A 19,989-nucleotide genomic window follows, 5' to 3' on the forward strand; every position below is an offset into this window, starting at 1 on the left:
TCTTAACTAGATGGGCTTCGCTCATAACCGATTAGCACAAATAATTATCAAATAAAATGTAACTCTTGGCTTTTTGATGACGCATACATTACGCGACTACCATGCGAAAGTCCCCATGATAACTTTTCCATTCGCCTGAGCAATAAAGCCCAAATTCAATCATTTAGAAAATAATTCATAAAGAAAAATATGAATTACATGCTGTTTTAACTCAATCTACCTTCAATAAACCAATTGCCAATTAACGATATTTTCCTGAAAATAAAACATTTTCCCACGCAGTAGCAAAGGGTCCTATATACGCGACGGAGAACAAGCGGGACCCAATAATAAGAAATCTAAATTCGCCATGGAGTCGAAAAGAAGACGTCGGTCTCGGTCAAGATCTCGAAGTTGGAACCGAGAATCCAAGAACCGAACCAGACAGAGCAGATCACGATCTGCCGAGAGAAGCGAGGTACGCAATCGCTCTGTGGATCGGAAGCGATCTGTCCGTCGGAGCGGACGCTCCGGGAGTCGAGGTTCCACCAGCAACCGCGGATCACCGCCGCGTCGACAGTGGCCTAAAAACAGAGGCCGTTCTGGATCCCGGAGCGATTCAGAAAGCGATAAACAAGCCAAAAGACGGTTTAAAAGCAGATCAAGGGATCGATCCGGGTAAATATGCTTTGCAATACATGTATTTATAAAAATAACTTTCCAGAAACCTACTTTGTCTACAGGGAAAGCTCAATCACTTGTATGCCATTAACGTCAAATATGGTTTATATTCCAGTTCTGATTCGGATGAGCAAACGTCACGAAGACCAAAGGATAAAGGGGACCGACGAGAAGCAAAAAGAGAAATAAGGAGAGAGAGGTCTAAATCTTGTTCGGATTCAAGCGTGGAGAACAGGGAACTGAGAAAACGGAGGAGTCCTAGTAAAGGAAGCCCCGCCAAAGACAGACGCAAGAGAGAGGTGGAGGAGGAAAGGCTGAGGAGCAGCAGTAGAGATCTTGATATTAGACGAGACAGAGATAGAATCCCAGAGGTAAAACAACGCAGTGTTGACCGGGAGCATGGCGGCAGGGAGAGAAGCAGAGGGAAGGGTGAAGAAGACCGGCGGAGGCCACGGTCTGCGTCAGCCGAGTCCTCAGACAGCTCCGGGTCAGATCGCAAGGGCCGCAAACGCTCCCCAGAACCTAAGCATGAAGACAAGGAGGAAACAAAAAAACAGAAAGACATGCTGAAAGCCCTGGAGACGCCGGAGGAGAAGAGGGCCAGGAGACTGGCCAAGAAGGAGGCGAAGGAAAGAAAAAAGAGAGAGAAGATGGGCTGGAGCGAGGAGTATATGGGATACACCAATGCAGACAATCCCTTTGGGGACAACAACTTGCTCGGTACATTCAAATGGCAAAAGGTGAGCGCAGGAATAGAGACATTTTGGGGTTTGGAAAATACATGTTATTGTTATTTGTTATTTGGTGTTGAGCATTACTGTCTTACACATTTTCAGGCATTGGAAATGAAAGGCATTGGTCACCTTGGAGAGAAGCAGCTGAAGGACAGAAACAAACAGATCCAAGAAGATAACCGCAGAGAGCTTCAGAAGGTATGGTTGGCTTGTAGTTCCTACGTCAATATACACACACGTTGCTGATTGTCCTAATAATTGATGTGTCTTGTTCAAAATGTTGTTTAATCACAGAGCTCAATGCTTCTCAAAGTTTAGTGTGTGTGTGTGTGTGTGTGTGTGTGTGTGTGTGTGTTTGTGTGCGCAATAGCAGAGAGGAGTCCTTTTGAAAATATACTCATTATTTATATAATTATTATTTACCCTGACACTGTTGTGTTGTAGACTACCTCAAATGTGTATTGTATGCATTGAGACACCAAAATAACCCCTGGAAATCCCTTTTTGTGTTCATATAGGTAAAACAGCTGCGCTTGGAGAGGGAGAGGGAGAAGGCCATGAGGGAGACGGAGCTTGAGGTTCTGCAGAGGGAGAAGGAGGCGGAGCACTTCAAGACCTGGGCAGAACAGGAAGACAACTTCCACCTGCATCAGGCCAAGCTACGGTCAGTCGCCACCGGCGTCACTCGTCCCATCTCTACCTCTGGGCTTTCACCTTAGAAACAGCTGGATTAAAGTCATCTGCCGTATGACAACGTGCAATGACAATAAACCATTGCGTTATTCCTAACTGTCAATATATTACTAACTTAAGATATATTGCATTTCCTTACTTATCCTAATATGATTTAGCAAAATTTTGGTCGACCAATCAATTGGTCGATAGGGAAGGAATTATCTCAATTAATTGGATGGGCCACAGTGCATTTTAATCCATCTGCTAGATTTAAGGCCCAATCCCATTTCTACCCGTTACCCCTTACCCTTACCCTTTCAAAACAAGGGGGAGGGGGAAGGGGTAAGGGTTAGAAATTGGATTGGGCCTAAATATCACGTTATTTAGGCCCAGGGGGAAGGGGTAAGGTTGTGTTTAATTAAATGGGTCGCAATGGATGGTGCTTCATTCATGCTAAGGGGCCAATTTGGATATGTTCACACTTAAACCTATCGACTAAACACACTTAACCCCCGCCATTGTCCGACTGATTAAAATTTGGTTGGACAAGTGCATAATTATAGACTAACCGTCCAGAACTTGATAGCCCTCTGTTTTTCTTTCCAGATCTAAGATCCGTATCCGCGACGGACGTGCCAAGCCCATCGACCTGCTGGCCAAGTACATCAGCGCCGAGGACGACGACCTGGCGGTGGAGATGCACGAACCGTACACCTTCCTCAACGGGCTCACCGTCACCGACATGGACGACCTGCTCGAGGACATCAAGGTACAGTGTGTTTGTGTGTGTGTACTGCTGTGTGTGTTACTGTCGTGTGTGGGTAATTTCTATCATTGGTGGTGATGCGTTGTACTTGTTTCTCAAACAACCTTTTGACCTCCTAGGTTTACATGGAGCTGGAGCAGGGAAAGAACGTGGACTTCTGGAGAGACATGACCATCATCACTGAAGACGAGATCATCAAACTCAGGAAGCTGGAGGCTTCTGGAAAAGGACCAGGTACAGAATATCAGACAGAATGCATGTCGAGGAAAATATGTTATGATTATAAATGTATTATTTTTATAATTTCTGACTGTTCCTTGCTTTACCATTGTGAGATGTATATAAACTGGTTATCGTCTTGAATGTTTCTTTGAGTAATTCTGATCGTCTGCCTCTTGCAGTGCGGGTCCTTAAATCAAGACACACTGTCACAATGCTGTGCACGGCTGTACTTTCTCCCAACTCACCCCCCCCATTCGCTGCTCTCTGGTTTCCAGTGGACCGCCGTGACGGTATCAACACCTCGGTGACCATCGACGTACAGATGGTGTTCAAGGGGAAGACCTACAGCCAGCTGCAGGCCATGAACATGAACATCGACTCCAAGATCCGACAGGGGGGCTCCAACCTGGACATCGGCTACTGGGAGAGCCTGCTGCAGCAGGTCCGGGTGTTCATGGCGAGGGCCAGGTACGTGTTTGATGTCCCACAATGTGGCCATGTAGTTACCCCAATGGCCCATTCATCTCCCCCGAAGTGAGGATGATTGAAAAGCACGTATTTAAATAGCTGAAGATAATGATATATTTTTTAATGATTTTTGGTTATGTTTTAGATTGAGGGAGAGGCACCAGGACGTCCTGCGCCAAAAGCTCTTCAAACTGAAACAGGAACAAGGAGTGGAAAGTGAGCCGCTGTTCCCCATCATCAAGGAGGAGCCGGAGCTGGAAGAGGAGGCGGCTGCGTATGTCACACACATGCACACACAATTCCCATGTAGAAACTCAAATGTTAGGTATGAAGATAGTACATCACCAAATGTGTTTATTAGTGCTGTCAAGCTATTAAAATATTTAATCACATTAATGTCATAGTTAACTCGCGATTAATCGCGCATTCTTTTCTATTCTAAATATCCCTTGATTTCGTGCTGCCAGCCTTTTAGTGAGATCAGAGAGTGTTGAGAAGGACAGTAATAAAATATATTTGGTAAGATGGATACAAGAAGAGAGACCCGCAGTGAATTCAACCCGTTCCACTTGACATCGGGTGCGTGCATGACAGTGGTAGGCCTACCGTAGAACTTCAATAGCCCAGGCTTTTATTTGTTTCAATCACTGAATATTTGAACAAAACTGTTGCTCAGCAAAGATGGGAAATACTATAACATTTTTTTATTTAAACCAGTATGAATATTCCTATCGTACGTAGGGCTATACACATTACCAGGCTATCGAATAACACACACGCACACGCTGGCAGAGTGGTAATCGGAAGAGTTCCCGGTGGGCCGTTAGCGTTTGGCTAAAATGGCTTCGAGTGGAACGTTATTCGTTTCGGGGCAGTCAGGCTGATTACTGCGGGATAACAATATTGCGTTTATAAAAGTTCCTTGCAGCGCCGTCCGGCAGCCTGAGCTGTGCGCCCGCAACCTCTGTGTTGCGTCTGTTGACAAACTGTCAATGTCGCAACCAGGTCGATTTTGTCTAGAGGGGAGTAACTGAGCGGCCCCTCCCGAAGTGGTACAGCCCAGGTGGGCCTTGAACTGCGATTGGTCAGAAAGACGCAACAGCTAATGACAAGATTGAACCCTCGTGCAGGCTCGAACAGAGTGACACACGCACACTTTTAAGGAGATTTTCAGCCACTCCGTATCCTTGCTTGCCCCAACAAGTTTGTGTTGCGTGCTTGTTTTGTTTCCGGTGTAGCTAGATCCGGTATGGTGTTGTAGATTTTCTAACGTGACTAGTTGTTGCTAGACAGCAGGTGAAAAGACTCCAACGTTGGCCAAGCCAAAAGAGCGTTAATCGCACAATAACGCTGTTAATAACGCGTTAAACTGACAGCACTAGTGTTTATACAAAAGCTGCACTATACTGCAGCTATTTACTCTGTAAATAATATCGAAACTAGAAAGTTTATCTTGAATAAAGCACCTCAATCCATACAGGCAATGTTTCTCTATGAATGGTTCTACACAGCTATAACTGTAGCTACTACTTGGGCCACTAGAGGCTGCTAATGGGTAAGGACAGCTGACATGGTGCAGGTTTAAATGTGATGGCAATACAGTAAATAACAATCCAAAAGCCCTTTCTGACGGTTTCCCTGTGTTTTGTGTGTCGCCCATGTGTCTCGTGGAGCAGCAGTGGGAGGAGGGGCGTAGAGGCGGGGCCCTCATCGCCCTCCGCCGGGCCCAGCGGGGACGCTGCCGCGGGGGAGGCCGACGGCGAGGAGGCCGGCACCTCCGGGGAGGGCCAGAGGAAGGACGGGGACGAGAAGGAGGGCGAGGAGAAGGAGGGCGAGGAGAAGGAGGAGGCGGTGCTGACGGAGGAGGACCTGATCCAGCAGAGCCAGGCGGAGTACGACTCGGGCCGCTACAGCCCCACGCTGCTCACCGCCTCCGAGCTGCCGCTGGACGCCCACACCATCACGGCCGACGAGAACCAGCAGAGGCTGCGCCTGGCCCGCACGCGGCTGCAGGTCACCGGTAAGACGAGACGAGCCTGCACAACTATCACATACTTCTACTTACACTCCTATCCATGACTCAAAGTAGTTGGATGCGTGCGTCTTTAACGGAGCAGGTAGGGGTCAGGCACCTCACTGGACTACCTCCTGCCCCCAAACCAGGCCTTCTTACAGAATGTTAATTTTTTTAAGCCTGTTACTATTTAAGCCCATTATTAATGAATCCGGTCTCGTTAATATTCTAAGTGCTTCTAACTTGTCCTAGCACAAACCAAGAAGCTAAAATAATTTATTATTGTATAACTTTTAAGTTACTTCACGTAACAGTTTAACTTCTTCTTACAATATATCCTACGATATTGTAGTAGGATATACCGTACTGTTCATGTTCTTCCATTCCAGTATATATGTGCCTGTCCTGTCCTCACCCCTAGCCTGTTTCTGGTTTTCAGGGGACGTGGGTGAAAGCGCAGAGGACGCGTTTGTCCGCCGCGCCAAGCAGGGCATGGGCAACGACGAGGCCCAGTTCAGCGTGGAGCTGCCCCTCACGGGCAAGATGTACCTGTGGGCCGACAAGTACCGGCCCCGCAAGCCCCGCTTCTTCAACAGGGTGCACACCGGCTTCGAGTGGAACAAGTACAATCAGACCCATTATGACTTCGACAACCCGCCGCCCAAGATCGTGCAGGGCTACAAGTTCAACATCTTCTACCCCGACCTGATCAACAAGCGCTCCACGCCGCAGTACTTCCTGGAGCCCAGTCCCGACAACAAGGACTTTGGCATCCTGCGGTTCCACGCGGGCCCCCCCTACGAGGACATAGCGTTCAAGATCGTCAACAGGGAGTGGGAGTACTCCCATCGTCACGGCTTCCGCTGTCAGTTTGCCAACGGGATCTTCCAGCTGTGGTTCCACTTTAAGAGATACCGCTACAGGAGATAAGCTGGAACGAGCTGCTACTCGCTGTTTACACCAGCCGACGTCTCCTCAGTGTTTTATCGTTTTCACTTTTATTCCTTAGCAGCTGGTGGCTGTTTAAAAACTGCCGTAATGTCTAACCGTTTTGAAATTACTGTTTTGAAAAGTTATTTTTATTGTATCCCTCCAGTGATTGATTAAAAGATGGTTCTTTTGCAACGGTTCTTTTTTTATTTCGTAGTCTGTCACAGGATGGAACGGAAGAGATTATTTTTGCTACAGCAAAAACCACAGACTGATTGTGTCTGCGTATGTTGTGGCAGACCATCTGTCTTTGCAGACAGCCTCTGCAATGTGAGCCTGTTGCAATTGAAATTGCAGAAGCACTGAATTCTTTGCAAGCTGGATGTTGTTTCGCACCAGGAGGATTAAGTATTTTCTATTCAGCAAAGGATATGCTCCTATATCCTACAAAATACTCACAGTATAACACTAGCCAAATATTTAAATCCAAACGATAGCTGTAGGCCTGGACAAGTGTTAAATTGATGGGCAATTTTCAAAAGTAAGTGTAAAAGAAGGAATTGGCAGTTATAAAAAGCACTTATATACAATCAATTACAGTCCTAAAATAAATCTTTTCATATCCTACAACATGAGTTAATAAACAAACATTCCAGGAGTAAAAGAACAAAGGTATCCTTGCATAATAAAAAAACAAAACCAATGTCGTTGCTCACGCAAGTGGGATTCAGACATTCATATTTCAGACTCATCGCCTATGAACTGCTTGGGTTCGTCCGTTTGAAGGACAACATTTTCCCCATTCCTAACGCCAGTCCCCCGGCCAGAGTGGTTTTTTCCGGCCTCCAGCCCGGCAGGCTGGGCTGAGCCGTATCCAGACTCTCCACTCCCGTCGTCTTTGCGCTTACAAGGAAGAGGCAGGTGGCCCTTGAGGAGGTTCCAGGTGAGGAGCCCGGCGAGCAGTACCACCAGTATCCCCACCGTCACCTGCAGCCCGGCCACCGAGGGACCATCCTGCCGGGCCTCGGGACTCAGCGGCCACTCCCCGGCGACGAGTCCCACCTGGTAGTCGGCCACCACGCTGGTGTAGTCGCCAGCGGTGGATCGCTCCAGAGACAAGCAGCGGTAGTGGCCGGCATGGAGGGCCGAGGCGTTGGAGATGAGCAGGCCGTCTGGCAGCACCTGATAGTGGTCCGACGGGGCTAGGGGGATGGTGTCCCTCTGCCAGCTGACCGCCGCCAGGTTGGACGGGGGCCGGCACGGCAGTCTGAGGTTGCTCCTCAGCCAGATGGACTCATTGACGGGCGTCACAGTGCCTGATGGGAGACCACAGTCGTAGTCGCGTTAGTAACTGCAGTGGTTCCTTTTGTCACCCCCGAGACCGACTGAGGACTCATGATTCACTCACCGGCGGCTGGACAGAGAGATGCATCTCCGTTTTTCACACTCTGGATCAGTTCACTGAGGAGTGCAGTTAATTCAAGAGTTATGAATAACACAAGCAGGCTGGGAACAATCGAGGACTGGTTCGTCGCTGCGTGCACCACTGAGGGTCGTGTCCTACCTTTGCCCATGGAGATGAGCGATACATTTAGATGTGGTTTGGTCCCAGCCACAGTAGGGGTCTCTGGCTAGGACACAGTCCATGCAGGACAGAGACCTCCCACAGGTGGCTAGTGGCATCTGCACTGCTCCAGACGCAGAGCCTGCATACAGATAGCCCTGCACACACAGAAATGTACCACACAGAAACAATGAAATATTGATAAAAGTACAAGAGCAGCCGATCAACAATTTAAGTATTTAGGGAACATGTGCTTTACCTTGGCCTCAGATAATTTGAGCACTTTTATTGGCTCTCGGGAGGGGAATAGCTGCACCTCCTCTATGATAAACATCTTTCCATCATAGTTCACAGCCTTCACCAGAGTGCCACTCTCTACACAACAGACAAACGTAGATTGGCATCATTACTCCTTCCACAGTATCTAAAACTAGTTGTTGCCATCACATCAACTGAAGTTATTTCCCACCTGTGCCAATGAACGCCACGTGGTACTTCTGGTCATCAAAGGCCGCCACACGGGTCACCACGATCCGCGAGAACGCAGCTCCTCTCTGTACCAGCAGGGGTCCCACTCCGATTGGCGGGACGGCCTGGTCCATGAGCGGCCTGTCTTTGACGAACTGAAGGGTCCGGTCTGGGAGGTCCAGTGTCTGATTAATGCCCTGTTTACGAGCCTCATTGTCTATACACTGGGGGGAGAGGGGGAAGAAGGCCAGTCAGGATCCTGCCGTACTACTTGTGAAAAAGCACACGTTTCAACGGCCAACAAAGAGAGAGAGACACACACACACACACACACACACACACACACACACACACACACACACACACACACACACACACACACACACACACACACACACACACACACACACACACACACACACACACACACACACACACACACACACACACACACACACACACGGGAGACTTACAGCCCCGGGCCGGGGAGAGGGGACGTCTCCGCTGTACATGACCCACTTCACGTAGGATGTTTCTACGGGTAACGGGTTCTTGTACTTCCCTTTGGAGAACACAGCGCTGATGTCGGCCACGCGGTACGAACACACCGCCGTCAGCGCAGGGGAGTGCCTGCAACCCAAGGGACATTTGACAGGGACCAAACATCCAGATCACCCATGCCTTCCCCCGGTCCACCCACACGGACGCATCCCGAGTCCCAGCCAACTCACGGCTGCTGGGTGAAGACGGCGTAGAACAGGCACTCCTTCCAGGACACCTGCGGTTCGCATAAGAGGAACGTGTCCTGGATGGTGAAGGGCAGCTTGGACTCCAGCACGGGGCAGTCCAACCTGGCCTTCAGGAACGACGTCCACTTCTTCTGGAGCGTCCTCTGGCCCCCGAGGTCCCCCTGGCAGAGACCACATCAATCAAACTTTACCACAAAGGGAAAACATGGTTCTGAGGAAGTGCTTGTATCAGACAGGGGGTATTAATAAGGAACTAGAACACCACAAGGGGAGCATAAGTGGTTTAGACTACACGTTTCCACTATGGCATGCTATCTAGAATACCATGTTTGGAAATGCGTTGTGGCGGAACTTGTATTCGTCCAAAATAAACATTCCCCAAAAGCGGAAATTGAAACGCGAGAGCCGTTGCCTGTTTACTTTGATTCAAATTGGTTGGCTTAGCTCTAGGCTTTCTCAGAGCATTTAAGTTTCAAAGCATCAATATTTTAAACATAGTATATTTAAATATTTTGCAGTTGAACTGACTCCCAAAAACTAGGTAAAAAGTTAGCTAGGTAAAAAAAGCTAGTTTATGGGAATAATTTAGATTATTATCTGCTCAGGAAAAACAAATGTGAAGGTACATGTAACTACATTCACAGAGGTTTCTAAGAAGAGCAGTAGTAGACATCATGCAGCTGTGGAACAGGAAACAAGATGAATGCAAGAGATTCCAAATGGAGGAAGTCTGCCTGGCGAACATACCTTACAAACTCGGGCCACGCGGGAAACCATAAGTTTGCTGTACGAGTCGTACTCCAGCGCGGCCTCGTTGAAGAAGAGGTACACCTTGTCGTCGTCTCCCTCGCTGTTGTCCTTGCTCTCTGGCACCTGGGCCATGGAGATGAAGTTGGGCTCTGTGGGGGAAGACCAGAGGAAGAAACCCAAATGGGATGAAACCCAGAGTCAGTCCAGAGTCAGACACACTCATAGAAAATCAGACACCAAACAGGACTTCAGGTCGTGTGCGTGGGTATACCGTTTAACCAGTAGCTCTTGAACTCGGTGCGTATGGAGATAGAGGAGCTACGCATGACCACAGGCTCAGAGCCCAGGAAGTTCATGGAGGTGGCCGAATACAGGTTATCGTCTGGCAGGTTGGGGAACAAAGAGAAAAAACAAAAAAGTACAACAATTACAATAATAACTTGGCGCCAGTGAATGGGTCCTTCTTGAGGCATTGTTCTTTGTGGGTGTTTTGGCATCATTAGGTTCAGGTTGTCGCACTTACCAACCATGATGGAGGCATAGGTCTGGAACGGGTCGAAGGGACACTTTCCTTTCCCATCCCCTATGGAAACCTCCTTCTCAAGAATGAGGTTTCCATCTTTGTAGGACTTCACAGAGGCAAGCAGCTCATGTTAGATTTTTTTTTTGTCTGTTTGTTCATATGGTGACTTAATGATTATGATGAATGCATATTGGGGCAAAAACATTGCATTTATTGACAATAATTTTGTTTACCATTAAGTCACACTCTGGGTCAAAGGCATTGGTCCCACAAACATACATCCGTCCATCACTCAGGGTGTGCAGGACCCGAATATAGTTCTTGCAGTGTATCTGTAAAACGTTGCATGTTAAATGTTTTATTTGGAAAATAATTCAGAAAAAAATGCAATCATTAAAATGAAGTACTTTCCAGATTTGAAAACACAGATGTGGTTAGGATTCAATGCAACTGTTCAGCTCGACACAACTCAACCTTGCAAACACTTTATTTTATTTTTTTAGACATGCAATTATATGTCTCCATCATATCATTCACTGGGTCATAACGTTTCTCATTGTCATGGCATTGACAGATTTTATATATCAAATTCTAACCCGGGGTGCATGTTGTTCATACACATCATTCTTCTTTAATCACAATCCAGTACAGTGCTTGAAGACATAATATGTCGGTGACATGATTTATTGCTGATGAGTAACACGACATACATTGTTTTGCACCTCGTCCCTGCACTGCTTAAGTCGTCCTGATCCTGCAGAGTCTAACTTCAACATCCCACACAAGCACCACTCACCTCTGCATCTTTCCCTTTATTTTTACATTCGGTTTGTTTTGCCTCAGGTACTTCCCATTTGACCTGAAACGGAAACATTATTTTTGCATATCAAATAAGGCCACACAATATTGCCAAAATGTCCTTCTGCTTTGTTTGTTTGTTGTTACTTAGGCAATGCCAAAGTAGATATTTACTCTGGATTGAAACACTAAAGTCAACAGGCAGAGTGAGCCCAGGAGCTGACTCTTGGTGGCTAACCTTGGAGTTACACCTTTTTCAAGATATATATAGTAAACTCATTCTCGCCATTGGCTGTCACCTTCTTTATTACACTGTTACCTCTGCACGGCGAGTTTGTGGTCACCAATCACACACTTACAGATCCCCGCCTCCAGCAACATGATTGGTATAAACTAATTTGACGCAAAAGGAAATTAAACCGTTCACCCAGACTTGAACCCAGACTTTTGATATGAGTGTACATTCTAATTAGGAAGAAAACGTTGTCAAACAGATGGTGATAGAATCATCATTGGAAAAAGAAGTAGTATCTAACACAGCAACCGAATTATGTGCCATCTTTCTTACATTTACCAAAAGATTCAGAAGTTAAATAAACCACCCCTCGTTACTTTCATTGCTCTAAGTCAAGAAAACATTCACGCTGGTAAGTTCGAAAAGTGGTTTATCCCCCACCAATTAGATGAGCTAGCTATCTGGCTGGGTATTCTGACGCAGGGCGGTTGGGCCGCTACCATTATGTAGTCTACACAGGGGTATTCTTACTGAAGCCTTCTTGTCTGAGATGTTGTCCAGGTCCAGGGCATAGATGGTGTCGCGGGCCCCCAGCAGCAGCAGGCCCAGCTCTTCTCTCAGCAGCATGGTGGAGTAGTTCCACACCCCCGCCTCATGGAACAGCTGACCGTGGTCTTCTAAAGAGAGGTCCACCAGTTAGGACCAGCTAGGGATGTGCTATGCAAACTTGTTTGACATAGAAGCCATTCTTTATAATACAAGAGATTAAAAGATTAAAACTCAGATGGGAATTTACTGGAAAGGATAGGGCGCTAAGAAGGACACTTTGCTATTCCAACATTAATAATTGTAATTGATTGCATTTATGTAGCACTTTTCAAGGCACTTAAACATACATTATGGAACATCACTGTTCATCCACTAACCGATAAAATAATTGGGATTTAAAGGAATGTAAACATTTGAATGACAACACTCACTGTGGTAGGGTATAGTTTTGCGTGATATGCCCTCCATTGAGGGGGAGCACCCTCCAAGCGTCCAGGCCAGAGGCATGAGCCATAAAAGCCTCAGGGAAAGGAGAAGATCCATCACAGCTCCGCTAGTTTCTTTTACTGCTATTGAAATAAAATGTCACTATTTCCCCCCTTTCTTTGAGTGTTAGGACTCTGTCATGACGTGGTTAAGACGGCACCAACTGGGCAGAACAAGTCAGCGATGGCTGCAGGGTACTGGCCCCTTCAGAGGCCTCTTCCAGGAGGCCGCCCATGGCAAGACGGATGGCTCAGACCTATGGAACAAAGACAGAAAGATGACCGAGATCGGACAAGGACTTACACACAACATGACACTGGAGGTAAAAAAAAAGTCTTGAAGAGATGTATAATATGTGATACCAGTAAGAGTCGATTGAGAGATGGCGCACAGATGGTGAATGAGGAAAATAGCAGTTTGAGGGGACAAGCCAGGCAGTGCAGCGAGCTGAAGTCAGTGCTGCAGTAAGTCTGTCAGGGCCATAGTGATGGTAATGTCGGGTCATGAAAAGCATTCAGCGGGGCGCAGGGATGTCAACTTCAGTGCTCCTGCGGCCCCAAACACAAGCGCACAATAAAGACATTCACATAGAAAGGCCGGCGCCTGGAGAAGCAGAGCAGATTGCAATAGCAGCTGCTGTCCTCTGAGGGGGGACACATTTACTCAGAGACAAATGGCTTAACGCGCATAACGAATGCACTACCATTATCCTAAAACTAAAAAAAAAAGCTGAATATAGCACAAATTCAAATAATTGTGTCCTTGAACCACAATACATTTGTATGCAATACAATAAACACATACAAACGGTGATGAGGGGTTTAGTCGGTTAAAGTATTTCCTAAGTGAACAGTTTGTCTATTTGCAGATGAGCTGCAACATGTCAAAGAATGCAGATGTTTCAAATTTTTTCTCCCCGGTGCCGCAGATCACTCAGCGCCCATCCCGCCATCTATTCCCTTCTACAGACACAGAAACATGCTTTTTTTAAACAACAATTACCCGGCGGACTATGGGTCAAGTAGTAGACTCAGATACGCCTCTTGGTCCAATGTATTGAGTGCATGGTGCACTAAATGATCAACAGGAATGTAACTCGACGAGTAATGTAGTAACTTTACTCATAGACGATGAAATTCGAAGTAAAGATATTGCATGAAGTTGCATCGTTATATTCTGATATTCCTGATAGCCGTTTGTTGAACGACTCACTTGTCGACACTCCCAGTGTCGAACAGTGGTTTATTTTTGAAATACATCCCGACCAAGGCTAACCGTCAATATTTAAATATTTAAACTTACAAACTGTAAAACCGGGAAGAGTATCCAAAATTGTATCGCCCCTGAATAAAGACCGAGGACAACATAATAGAAAGAAGGTTAATGAGCTAAAACGCCTACCTTGGACCTTGAAAAGTACACCTTGCACAACTTCCTTAAAGCAGAAGCAACGCGACCCGCGTGCTCGAGGCATGGGCGCGCGCGCGTTCACAACAATATTAATGCTCGGAACAACGTAATCAGCTCTAAAGAAAAGCGTCAATCAATTTAACTACACACAGTGATTTACTGCCAACCACATCGCACATGCTCCAACACAACTGACGTCTCCTACGTCATTTCAGCTATGTCTAGTAAGGGGGGATGGTTCGAGTATGACTAAACGAATACAATTCCCATTGGTGATAATTGTGTCTGAAAAAGATTGATTGAGTGGAAAAACGACTGAAATTATTAAGATTATTAACTTATTAGTCAAACTACTTTTTAAGATTTATTTTAACGTATGTTGTTTGGAGAGGTTATTGAGGTTGAATAATAATGAGAAGATGAAAAAAATCTGAGATCAAAGGTCCTCTTATCTGACCGTTGATCCAAATTGAAAATCAACAGCTTGAATACATGCAAAAAGGAATTTAATACCGATATCTAGCTCTGATAATTGCGAACACATTTGACACAAGACATTCAATACATGTAGGCTACATATTTCACAAGAATCTGGCCAGAGAGGGGATTTACAACATCGATCTCTAACGACCTCTAGTGTTACAAAAATCCTGGCCCGTGTTAAATATTTTAGTTACTCATTAAATTGCTGATTAATCTGCAATAGGAGATAAGGAGGTAGAATGTAAAACACAATGTAACGTTAGTGTCAAAGCCAAAATAGTTTTCAGTGGTCAGATTTGAACATTCTCTCCACACATTGGCCATTGCATGTACATACAGCACATTCACAAAAAGGGTTTCCTTCTATAATTACACTTGTAAACATTTTCAATTGTGTAAGAGCGGTACTCAGAAAACCTCATACATATGTCAGTGTTTTGTTTAAGCACCATACAACAGCACACATAAGACCATAGCAATAAGGAATCACTGTGAAACCAGCACCCACTAAAACAGTACATTATTTCAGAGTCACCACCATGATTCAACAGCACCATTGAATCAACAATACAGTAAGGGAAGCAACATTTTGGCAAGAGGGAACCAGGTCAAGTCAATGTGGTCATAATGCAGACAGACACATGTTTGTTTGGAACTCAACAAGCCAAATGAAACGGGTCTTTATCAGGCTCACAGTCGGCAGGGCCCTGAGATCAGTCTCAGGTAGAGGACCGAAGTTCTGATTGGTTGATCTTTCCTGCATGATCCCGTTTGACTCTTCTGTGTCATTATTGTAGAAGCAGGGTTAATGAGCAGTTGGCCAACAGGTGTGTGTTTCAACAGACACAATGGACGGGCTCAGTTAAGCATACCTGTGTATTTGTATACATTTCTTTCCGCAGAAAGTCATCTAGGTTCCTTTAATGTCGATGAGTGAAAACAAAACTGCATACAAAAAAGTTAGGTTCGTTTTCACAGACTAAACTGAATTATGGGTCTTTAATCCATAATAATGGGCAGCACGTTGCAAGGTGTAAACTGGCGTCCTATTGAGATGGCAGTATCTTTGCCTTGTTCTTTGAAAAAAAAAAAAAAAAAAAACATCCTTTGGAAAGTCATTCCAATCCATTTCTGACCCAGCTATGGACCTCCTCAGAAATGTTCTAAGATGCAGCATATGTGGTGATAAGGAGTCACTTGTTTCGTTTTTTCCACCTCAGAAGGCACAAGATGGAGTCACACTGTACAGCTGTGGCTATAGGGTCCCGTGATAGATTCAGGTTAGTTTGGCAGCGAAGAGTGTTAGATCAGCACATGGCTCTTCATGGTGCATGCTGGTGGAACAGGATCACTCCTGGCTGGCTCGTCTCTTCTCAAGCTTCAGTTTGAGTTCCTCGTTCAGAGCTGGTGGAGGAACCGAAATGCAGTGTCAAACAAAACCGCCCACAACCAGATACGGTTCATATGTGATGTGTATGAAGGACATTGTCCAGGCAAGGGAAACACCTACTTTGTGCAAGAGGCGATGGGGACAGGATGAGCCTCCTCATGGGGTTGGTGGGGGAGGACGGCACCGCCGCCGCCAGGATGCGGCGGTCGGGGGCGGGGGAGCGGGGCAGTGGTTTACTGGACAACCGATCTGGAGCCAGGGAGGGGAAGACAATAAGGCCCAATCCCATTTCTACCCCTTACCCCTTCCCCTTACCCCTCCCCCTTGTTTTGAAGGGGTAAGGGTAAGGGGTAGAAATGGGATTGGGCCTTAGGCCCAATCCCATTTCTACCCCTTACGCCTTCCCCTTACGCCTTCCCCTTACGCCTTCCCCTTCCCCTTACCCCTTCCCCTTATCCCTTCAAAACAAGGTGGAGGGGTAAGGGGAAGGGGTAAGGGGTAGAAATGGGATTGGGCCTAAGTAGTAGCTGGTCAGTGGCGTGTCCAGACTCCTTGAGTAGGGGTGGCCCGGAGTGGCACACAATGACACAGGGGGGCAGCTAGGGGATACCTTGTTTAGGGGGGAGGGCCGGGGCCCGGGGCAGTGGGCTGGACGGGGCGGTGTGGAGCATCCTCTCTCCATTCTCGTCATTGGAGGAAACATACGCTGATGACGACGAGAGAAGGAAAGAAACAGCCACCTCATCAGTCTTGTTGTTATACATGACGAGCACCATAACATTGTAATACTATTGAAAAGGTTGACTCAAAAGCAAACCATTGTATTTCTTCGGGCTTCATTAAACCATTGTACAAATCTGCCAAAGAGCATTTAGCGTGAGCCCAACCTCGCCACAAAGGCAAACAAACTCTTCAATCTTTTGGAATCGATGCCAAAAGTGCCACAGCGGGTGTTGATGTTGGCCGCCAGACTGCTATTGTCCTTTAAGGCGTAAAGTAGCGTGAGCTCACTGATGTTCTCCTCGTAGGGCTCTTCCAGGAGGAAAGGCTGTAGCGTCCCGGCCGTCTTCTCCACCAGGGCATCGATGACCTCGTGGAGCGAGGAGCAGGGAATCTACGTACAAGACACAGTCACACGCGTCAGCATGTGGGGGGTTGGTCCTCTTCTTACATATTGGCTGAGTCAGACTCAGACATATTTTCATTGCTGTGATCAAATATGTTATATATGTATATAGTACAGCCTGTGCATGGTATATCGTTGAAAGAGATTTGGATTACAAAGCCACAACCATCAAGCTCATAGTTATGAAAGCCAAATCAAGCCCTGTGGGGAGAATGTGGGTCACAGGGGCGGCAGCTAAGATTGACAGATTCCTAAATGGTGAACTGATGCACTCACTGGATTCTCTACATCTATGATATAGCCTCCCTGCTCCCTCTGGGTCACTCGGTAATGTCGAAAAACCGACCTATGTGGAGAACACAGAGGAAGAAGCAATCAACCACAAAGGAATACATCATGTGTGATGGTGTCATGCGTCTGGGGGTTCCCCCCCCGGCGGTACCCGTTGAGGTCCTGCCGCGTGGTGACAGCCAGGGAGCAGCCGTCCCTCCCCGGGCGCAGCAGCATGTTGCCACAGTCTGGGTGGCGCTCCAGAAGGACCTCCGCCTCTGTACGAGACACGGGGCGGAAGCACCTGCACACACAGAGACACAGAGACACACAGACACACACACACACACACACACATACACACACACACAATATTAATATATAACAACCTAGCGTACCCATAATCATTAGAAAGACGAGGTTAGCATACTTTATTTGCATACTAGTTACATTTGAGAACACAAATTGAGGTCCAAATCCAAGATACATAGTGCAGATTAACCATAAACGTGTGAGCTTGAAGAAACAGACAAGCGTCCAAAATCAGCGCTAGCTAAATGGTTACTCACGCCGGGATCTCCCCCACTAAGGGGACAGAGAGCGGCGAGGGAGGGGCGCGCGTGGGCGTGCGTGCTCTGCGTCGCGACCGTTCCTTGTCCACCACCTCCTTCAGCATCTGCAGCTGGCCAGGCAGCAGAGTGAGGCATGCTGGGACATTGAGCTGCAGTCAGGAGGCATAAAGGGTGGAGCATGTATGATTAAGTACGATACATCACTTTAGGTTATTGTCGTCTGTGAGAATGAAAGTCAGAATCTTGAGGAATCTTCGGTAGATTTAGGGCTTGGATATCCATCACTGCTCTTTGTGTGTTCCCTGTTAGCTTCATTCCAGGGCCCCCTAAGGTCCTATGGGCAGCCCTTAAGGAAACAACAACCTACATTTAAAACCCAATTATTTTATGCATCCATGTCTACACCACCAAGTATGCAGATCTATGTGAGCCTGAGGTACACAAGAGGGTTTAGTGAACAGACATAGATGAGATTGTATGTGTGTGACTGAGTGAAGACAATCCAGGCCTAGGGGTGTGTGTGTGTGTGATTTACTTACATCTACTACTGAGTACAGGAACCCTTTCCAAAGCTCTCTTGACTCCAAGTTGGGTGCCTGCAAAATAACACAGAAGCTAAGACCAGGGAGATACTAACTAGAACTATTTAAGGTCAGGTTAGAAAGTTTGTTTGTTTGACAGCCCACATTACCGTGATTTTGGTTTCTCCATCCTTCATGCGCAGAATGAGTCGGGCTGCCTCCAGGTTCCTGTCTCGGCTACAGTCGTCCCTCAAAGACACAAAACCACCGAGGTCCAACCGCTCTACGTACTGAAAGACACCAATAGAGACACATTATTGGATTACTTATCTCAACCACAGTGAGGGTAATTATGTAACTTTAATGAGCCAAACTCACGTGAGTGTCTTTGGCATTGTTGAAGAAAAACATGGCGTTCCCGCATAGACTGCTCCAGAGTCGCCTGGATGCCTAATAATGAGAATATAACATAAGGCACCATTTCTTTCCAAATCTGACATCAATAGGGCTGGTCTCATTGTCTTTGTCTCCTGCCCATCTACTGTCCCAGGAGAGAGATAGGAACTGAGCCTCAGCTGTGTTCAATCTGTGGCCAGGGATCACTACCCCAACCTGCACCTGAGCCAGGCTCCATTAGCTGCTGTGGTCATATGGCATGTGGCTCCCCCACCCCTTTAAAAGCACATTCGCTTCCCCTTGCATATTTTCGATGCCAATGTTAATACTGTTATTAGTTTATTCACGATTCGATTCAAATCCTTGATTTAACTGCAGCCAGATAGTTAAGTTGTGCAAGCGTTTATTTGTTACATTTTAACATTTTATTTTCTCGGTAATAAACAGAGTATTAATATAATATCGTGTATGCAGGTTTTTTTTATTTATACAAAATACATTTGAAGGTAGTCCTGAGTCGGACCCCCAGATATGTTTAGCTAGGATTGAATGAGATGCGACGTGCAGTGCTATTCTGTCAACACACTGCAAATGCCAATGACTCATTCATTCATACGCAGCACGAAGCGGAATTAATGAAGTTGATAAACGAACTATTATGCAATGTATAAAACGTCCACCGTGACACATTTATTTGTATCGCCTGCCCTTACCCATTGGAGCACAATAAGGAAGTTGACAGCTCCTTATAGAATAGGGAGGGATTAGCCGGGTCGCGCTTTAGCGTCTAGACGCTGACTGACCACCCGGCCACAATCTGACACTTTACCTGTAAATGTCATGCCTACCTTTTCCTTGGGTCCTCGTTTCTCCAAATATCCTTCATAGTAGCAGGGCGGTAGCTGCGCCCGGGTGCCTCCCGTAACCGAGCGCTGCTTGACGGGTGCAACCGCCATGAGTGTCTCTGGCTGGGCACCGACCGAGGACAAAGGGGCGCTAAGTAATTCTGTGAGTGACACGCCTTCCCCCGATGAGATATTGCCATGGAAATACCCCTCAGCTCAGCTGTCTGATGCACCTCCCTACCCTGTCACGAAGTAGTACCATGCAAAGGGGAAATATTGGGGAGGGCAGTCTTGTATGTCTAGCGAACTATGCATGCCATTGAGAGAAATTAGGAATAGGATTTTAAATGAATTTAGGTATATGTAGTAGGCTGATATTTAAAAG

At 46.6% G+C, this 19,989-nt stretch overlaps 3 protein-coding genes across 5 annotated transcripts; 1 reads left to right on the top strand and 2 right to left on the bottom strand.

The window, feature by feature from the left end:
• The first annotated feature begins 297 nt into the window (after positions 1 to 297).
• cactin lies at positions 298 to 6,665 on the top strand. Its single transcript, XM_030364608.1, has 10 exons — positions 298 to 657; positions 776 to 1,400; positions 1,497 to 1,592; positions 1,913 to 2,058; positions 2,676 to 2,838; positions 2,955 to 3,069; positions 3,333 to 3,525; positions 3,671 to 3,799; positions 5,202 to 5,545; positions 5,979 to 6,665. Exons 1-10 carry the CDS (start codon positions 350 to 352, stop codon positions 6,467 to 6,469), a joined length of 2,610 nt encoding a protein of 869 aa, XP_030220468.1. The 5' UTR covers positions 298 to 349; the 3' UTR covers positions 6,470 to 6,665.
• Positions 6,654 to 14,206, bottom strand: sema4e (semaphorin 4e). 3 transcript variants are annotated; one of them, XM_030364612.1, is made up of 15 exons: positions 13,993 to 14,206; positions 12,537 to 12,847; positions 12,088 to 12,230; positions 11,320 to 11,382; positions 10,757 to 10,855; positions 10,524 to 10,629; positions 10,272 to 10,382; positions 9,998 to 10,149; positions 9,233 to 9,411; positions 8,975 to 9,131; positions 8,503 to 8,725; positions 8,293 to 8,408; positions 8,034 to 8,191; positions 7,878 to 7,930; positions 6,654 to 7,785 (listed from the first exon to the last, which is right to left on the bottom strand). In XM_030364612.1, exons 2-15 carry the CDS (start codon positions 12,646 to 12,648, stop codon positions 7,205 to 7,207), a joined length of 2,253 nt encoding a protein of 750 aa, XP_030220472.1. In that variant the 5' UTR covers positions 12,649 to 12,847; positions 13,993 to 14,206; the 3' UTR covers positions 6,654 to 7,204. The 3 variants fall into 3 exon arrangements, with proteins under 3 accessions (XP_030220472.1, XP_030220470.1, XP_030220471.1); XM_030364610.1 differs by having other exon boundaries at positions 12,088 to 12,233; XM_030364611.1 differs by having other exon boundaries at positions 12,088 to 12,233; positions 13,894 to 14,191.
• A 284-nt stretch (positions 14,207 to 14,490) lies between these two features.
• Positions 14,491 to 19,899, bottom strand: stap2a (signal transducing adaptor family member 2a). Its single transcript, XM_030364656.1, has 11 exons — positions 19,608 to 19,899; positions 18,742 to 18,813; positions 18,534 to 18,653; positions 18,382 to 18,438; positions 17,840 to 17,991; positions 17,443 to 17,574; positions 17,277 to 17,346; positions 16,886 to 16,988; positions 16,485 to 16,580; positions 15,995 to 16,123; positions 14,491 to 15,888 (listed from the first exon to the last, which is right to left on the bottom strand). The coding sequence occupies exons 1-11, from the start codon at positions 19,713 to 19,715 to the stop codon at positions 15,833 to 15,835; spliced, it is 1,095 nt and encodes a 364-aa protein (XP_030220516.1). The 5' UTR covers positions 19,716 to 19,899; the 3' UTR covers positions 14,491 to 15,832.
• Positions 19,900 to 19,989: the final 90 nt, after the last annotated feature.

The sequence above is a fragment of the Gadus morhua genome, chromosome 8, assembly GCF_902167405.1.
Source record: "Gadus morhua chromosome 8, gadMor3.0, whole genome shotgun sequence".
In the NCBI taxonomy this organism is placed as follows: Eukaryota; Metazoa; Chordata; class Actinopteri; order Gadiformes; family Gadidae; genus Gadus; species Gadus morhua.

Excerpts from the sequence above, each read along its gene's own strand:
- stap2a (XM_030364656.1), bottom strand. The coding sequence starts at position 19,715 with ATGGCGGTTGCACCCGTCAAGCAGCGCTCGGTTACGGGAGGCACCCGG. Across the intron at positions 17,575-17,839 it reads TTAGTGGGGGAGATCCCGGC|GTGCTTCCGCCCCGTGTCTC; the intron begins GTGAGTAACCAT and ends CTGTGTGTGCAG. Across the intron at positions 16,581-16,885 it reads GCCCTACGAGGAGAACATCA|CGTATGTTTCCTCCAATGAC; the intron begins GTGAGCTCACGC and ends CGTCGTCATCAG.
- sema4e (XM_030364610.1), bottom strand. The coding sequence starts at position 12,648 with ATGGATCTTCTCCTTTCCCTGAGGCTTTTATGGCTCATGCCTCTGGCC. Across the intron at positions 8,726-8,974 it reads CCTCTCCCCGGCCCGGGGCT|TGTATAGACAATGAGGCTCG; the intron begins GTAAGTCTCCCG and ends CTCTCCCCCCAG. Across the intron at positions 8,192-8,292 it reads TCAAATTATCTGAGGCCAAG|GGCTATCTGTATGCAGGCTC; the intron begins GTAAAGCACATG and ends CTGTGTGTGCAG.
- cactin (XM_030364608.1), top strand. The coding sequence starts at position 350 with ATGGAGTCGAAAAGAAGACGTCGGTCTCGGTCAAGATCTCGAAGTTGG. Across the intron at positions 1,593-1,912 it reads ACCGCAGAGAGCTTCAGAAG|GTAAAACAGCTGCGCTTGGA; the intron begins GTATGGTTGGCT and ends GTGTTCATATAG. Across the intron at positions 2,839-2,954 it reads ACCTGCTCGAGGACATCAAG|GTTTACATGGAGCTGGAGCA; the intron begins GTACAGTGTGTT and ends TTGACCTCCTAG.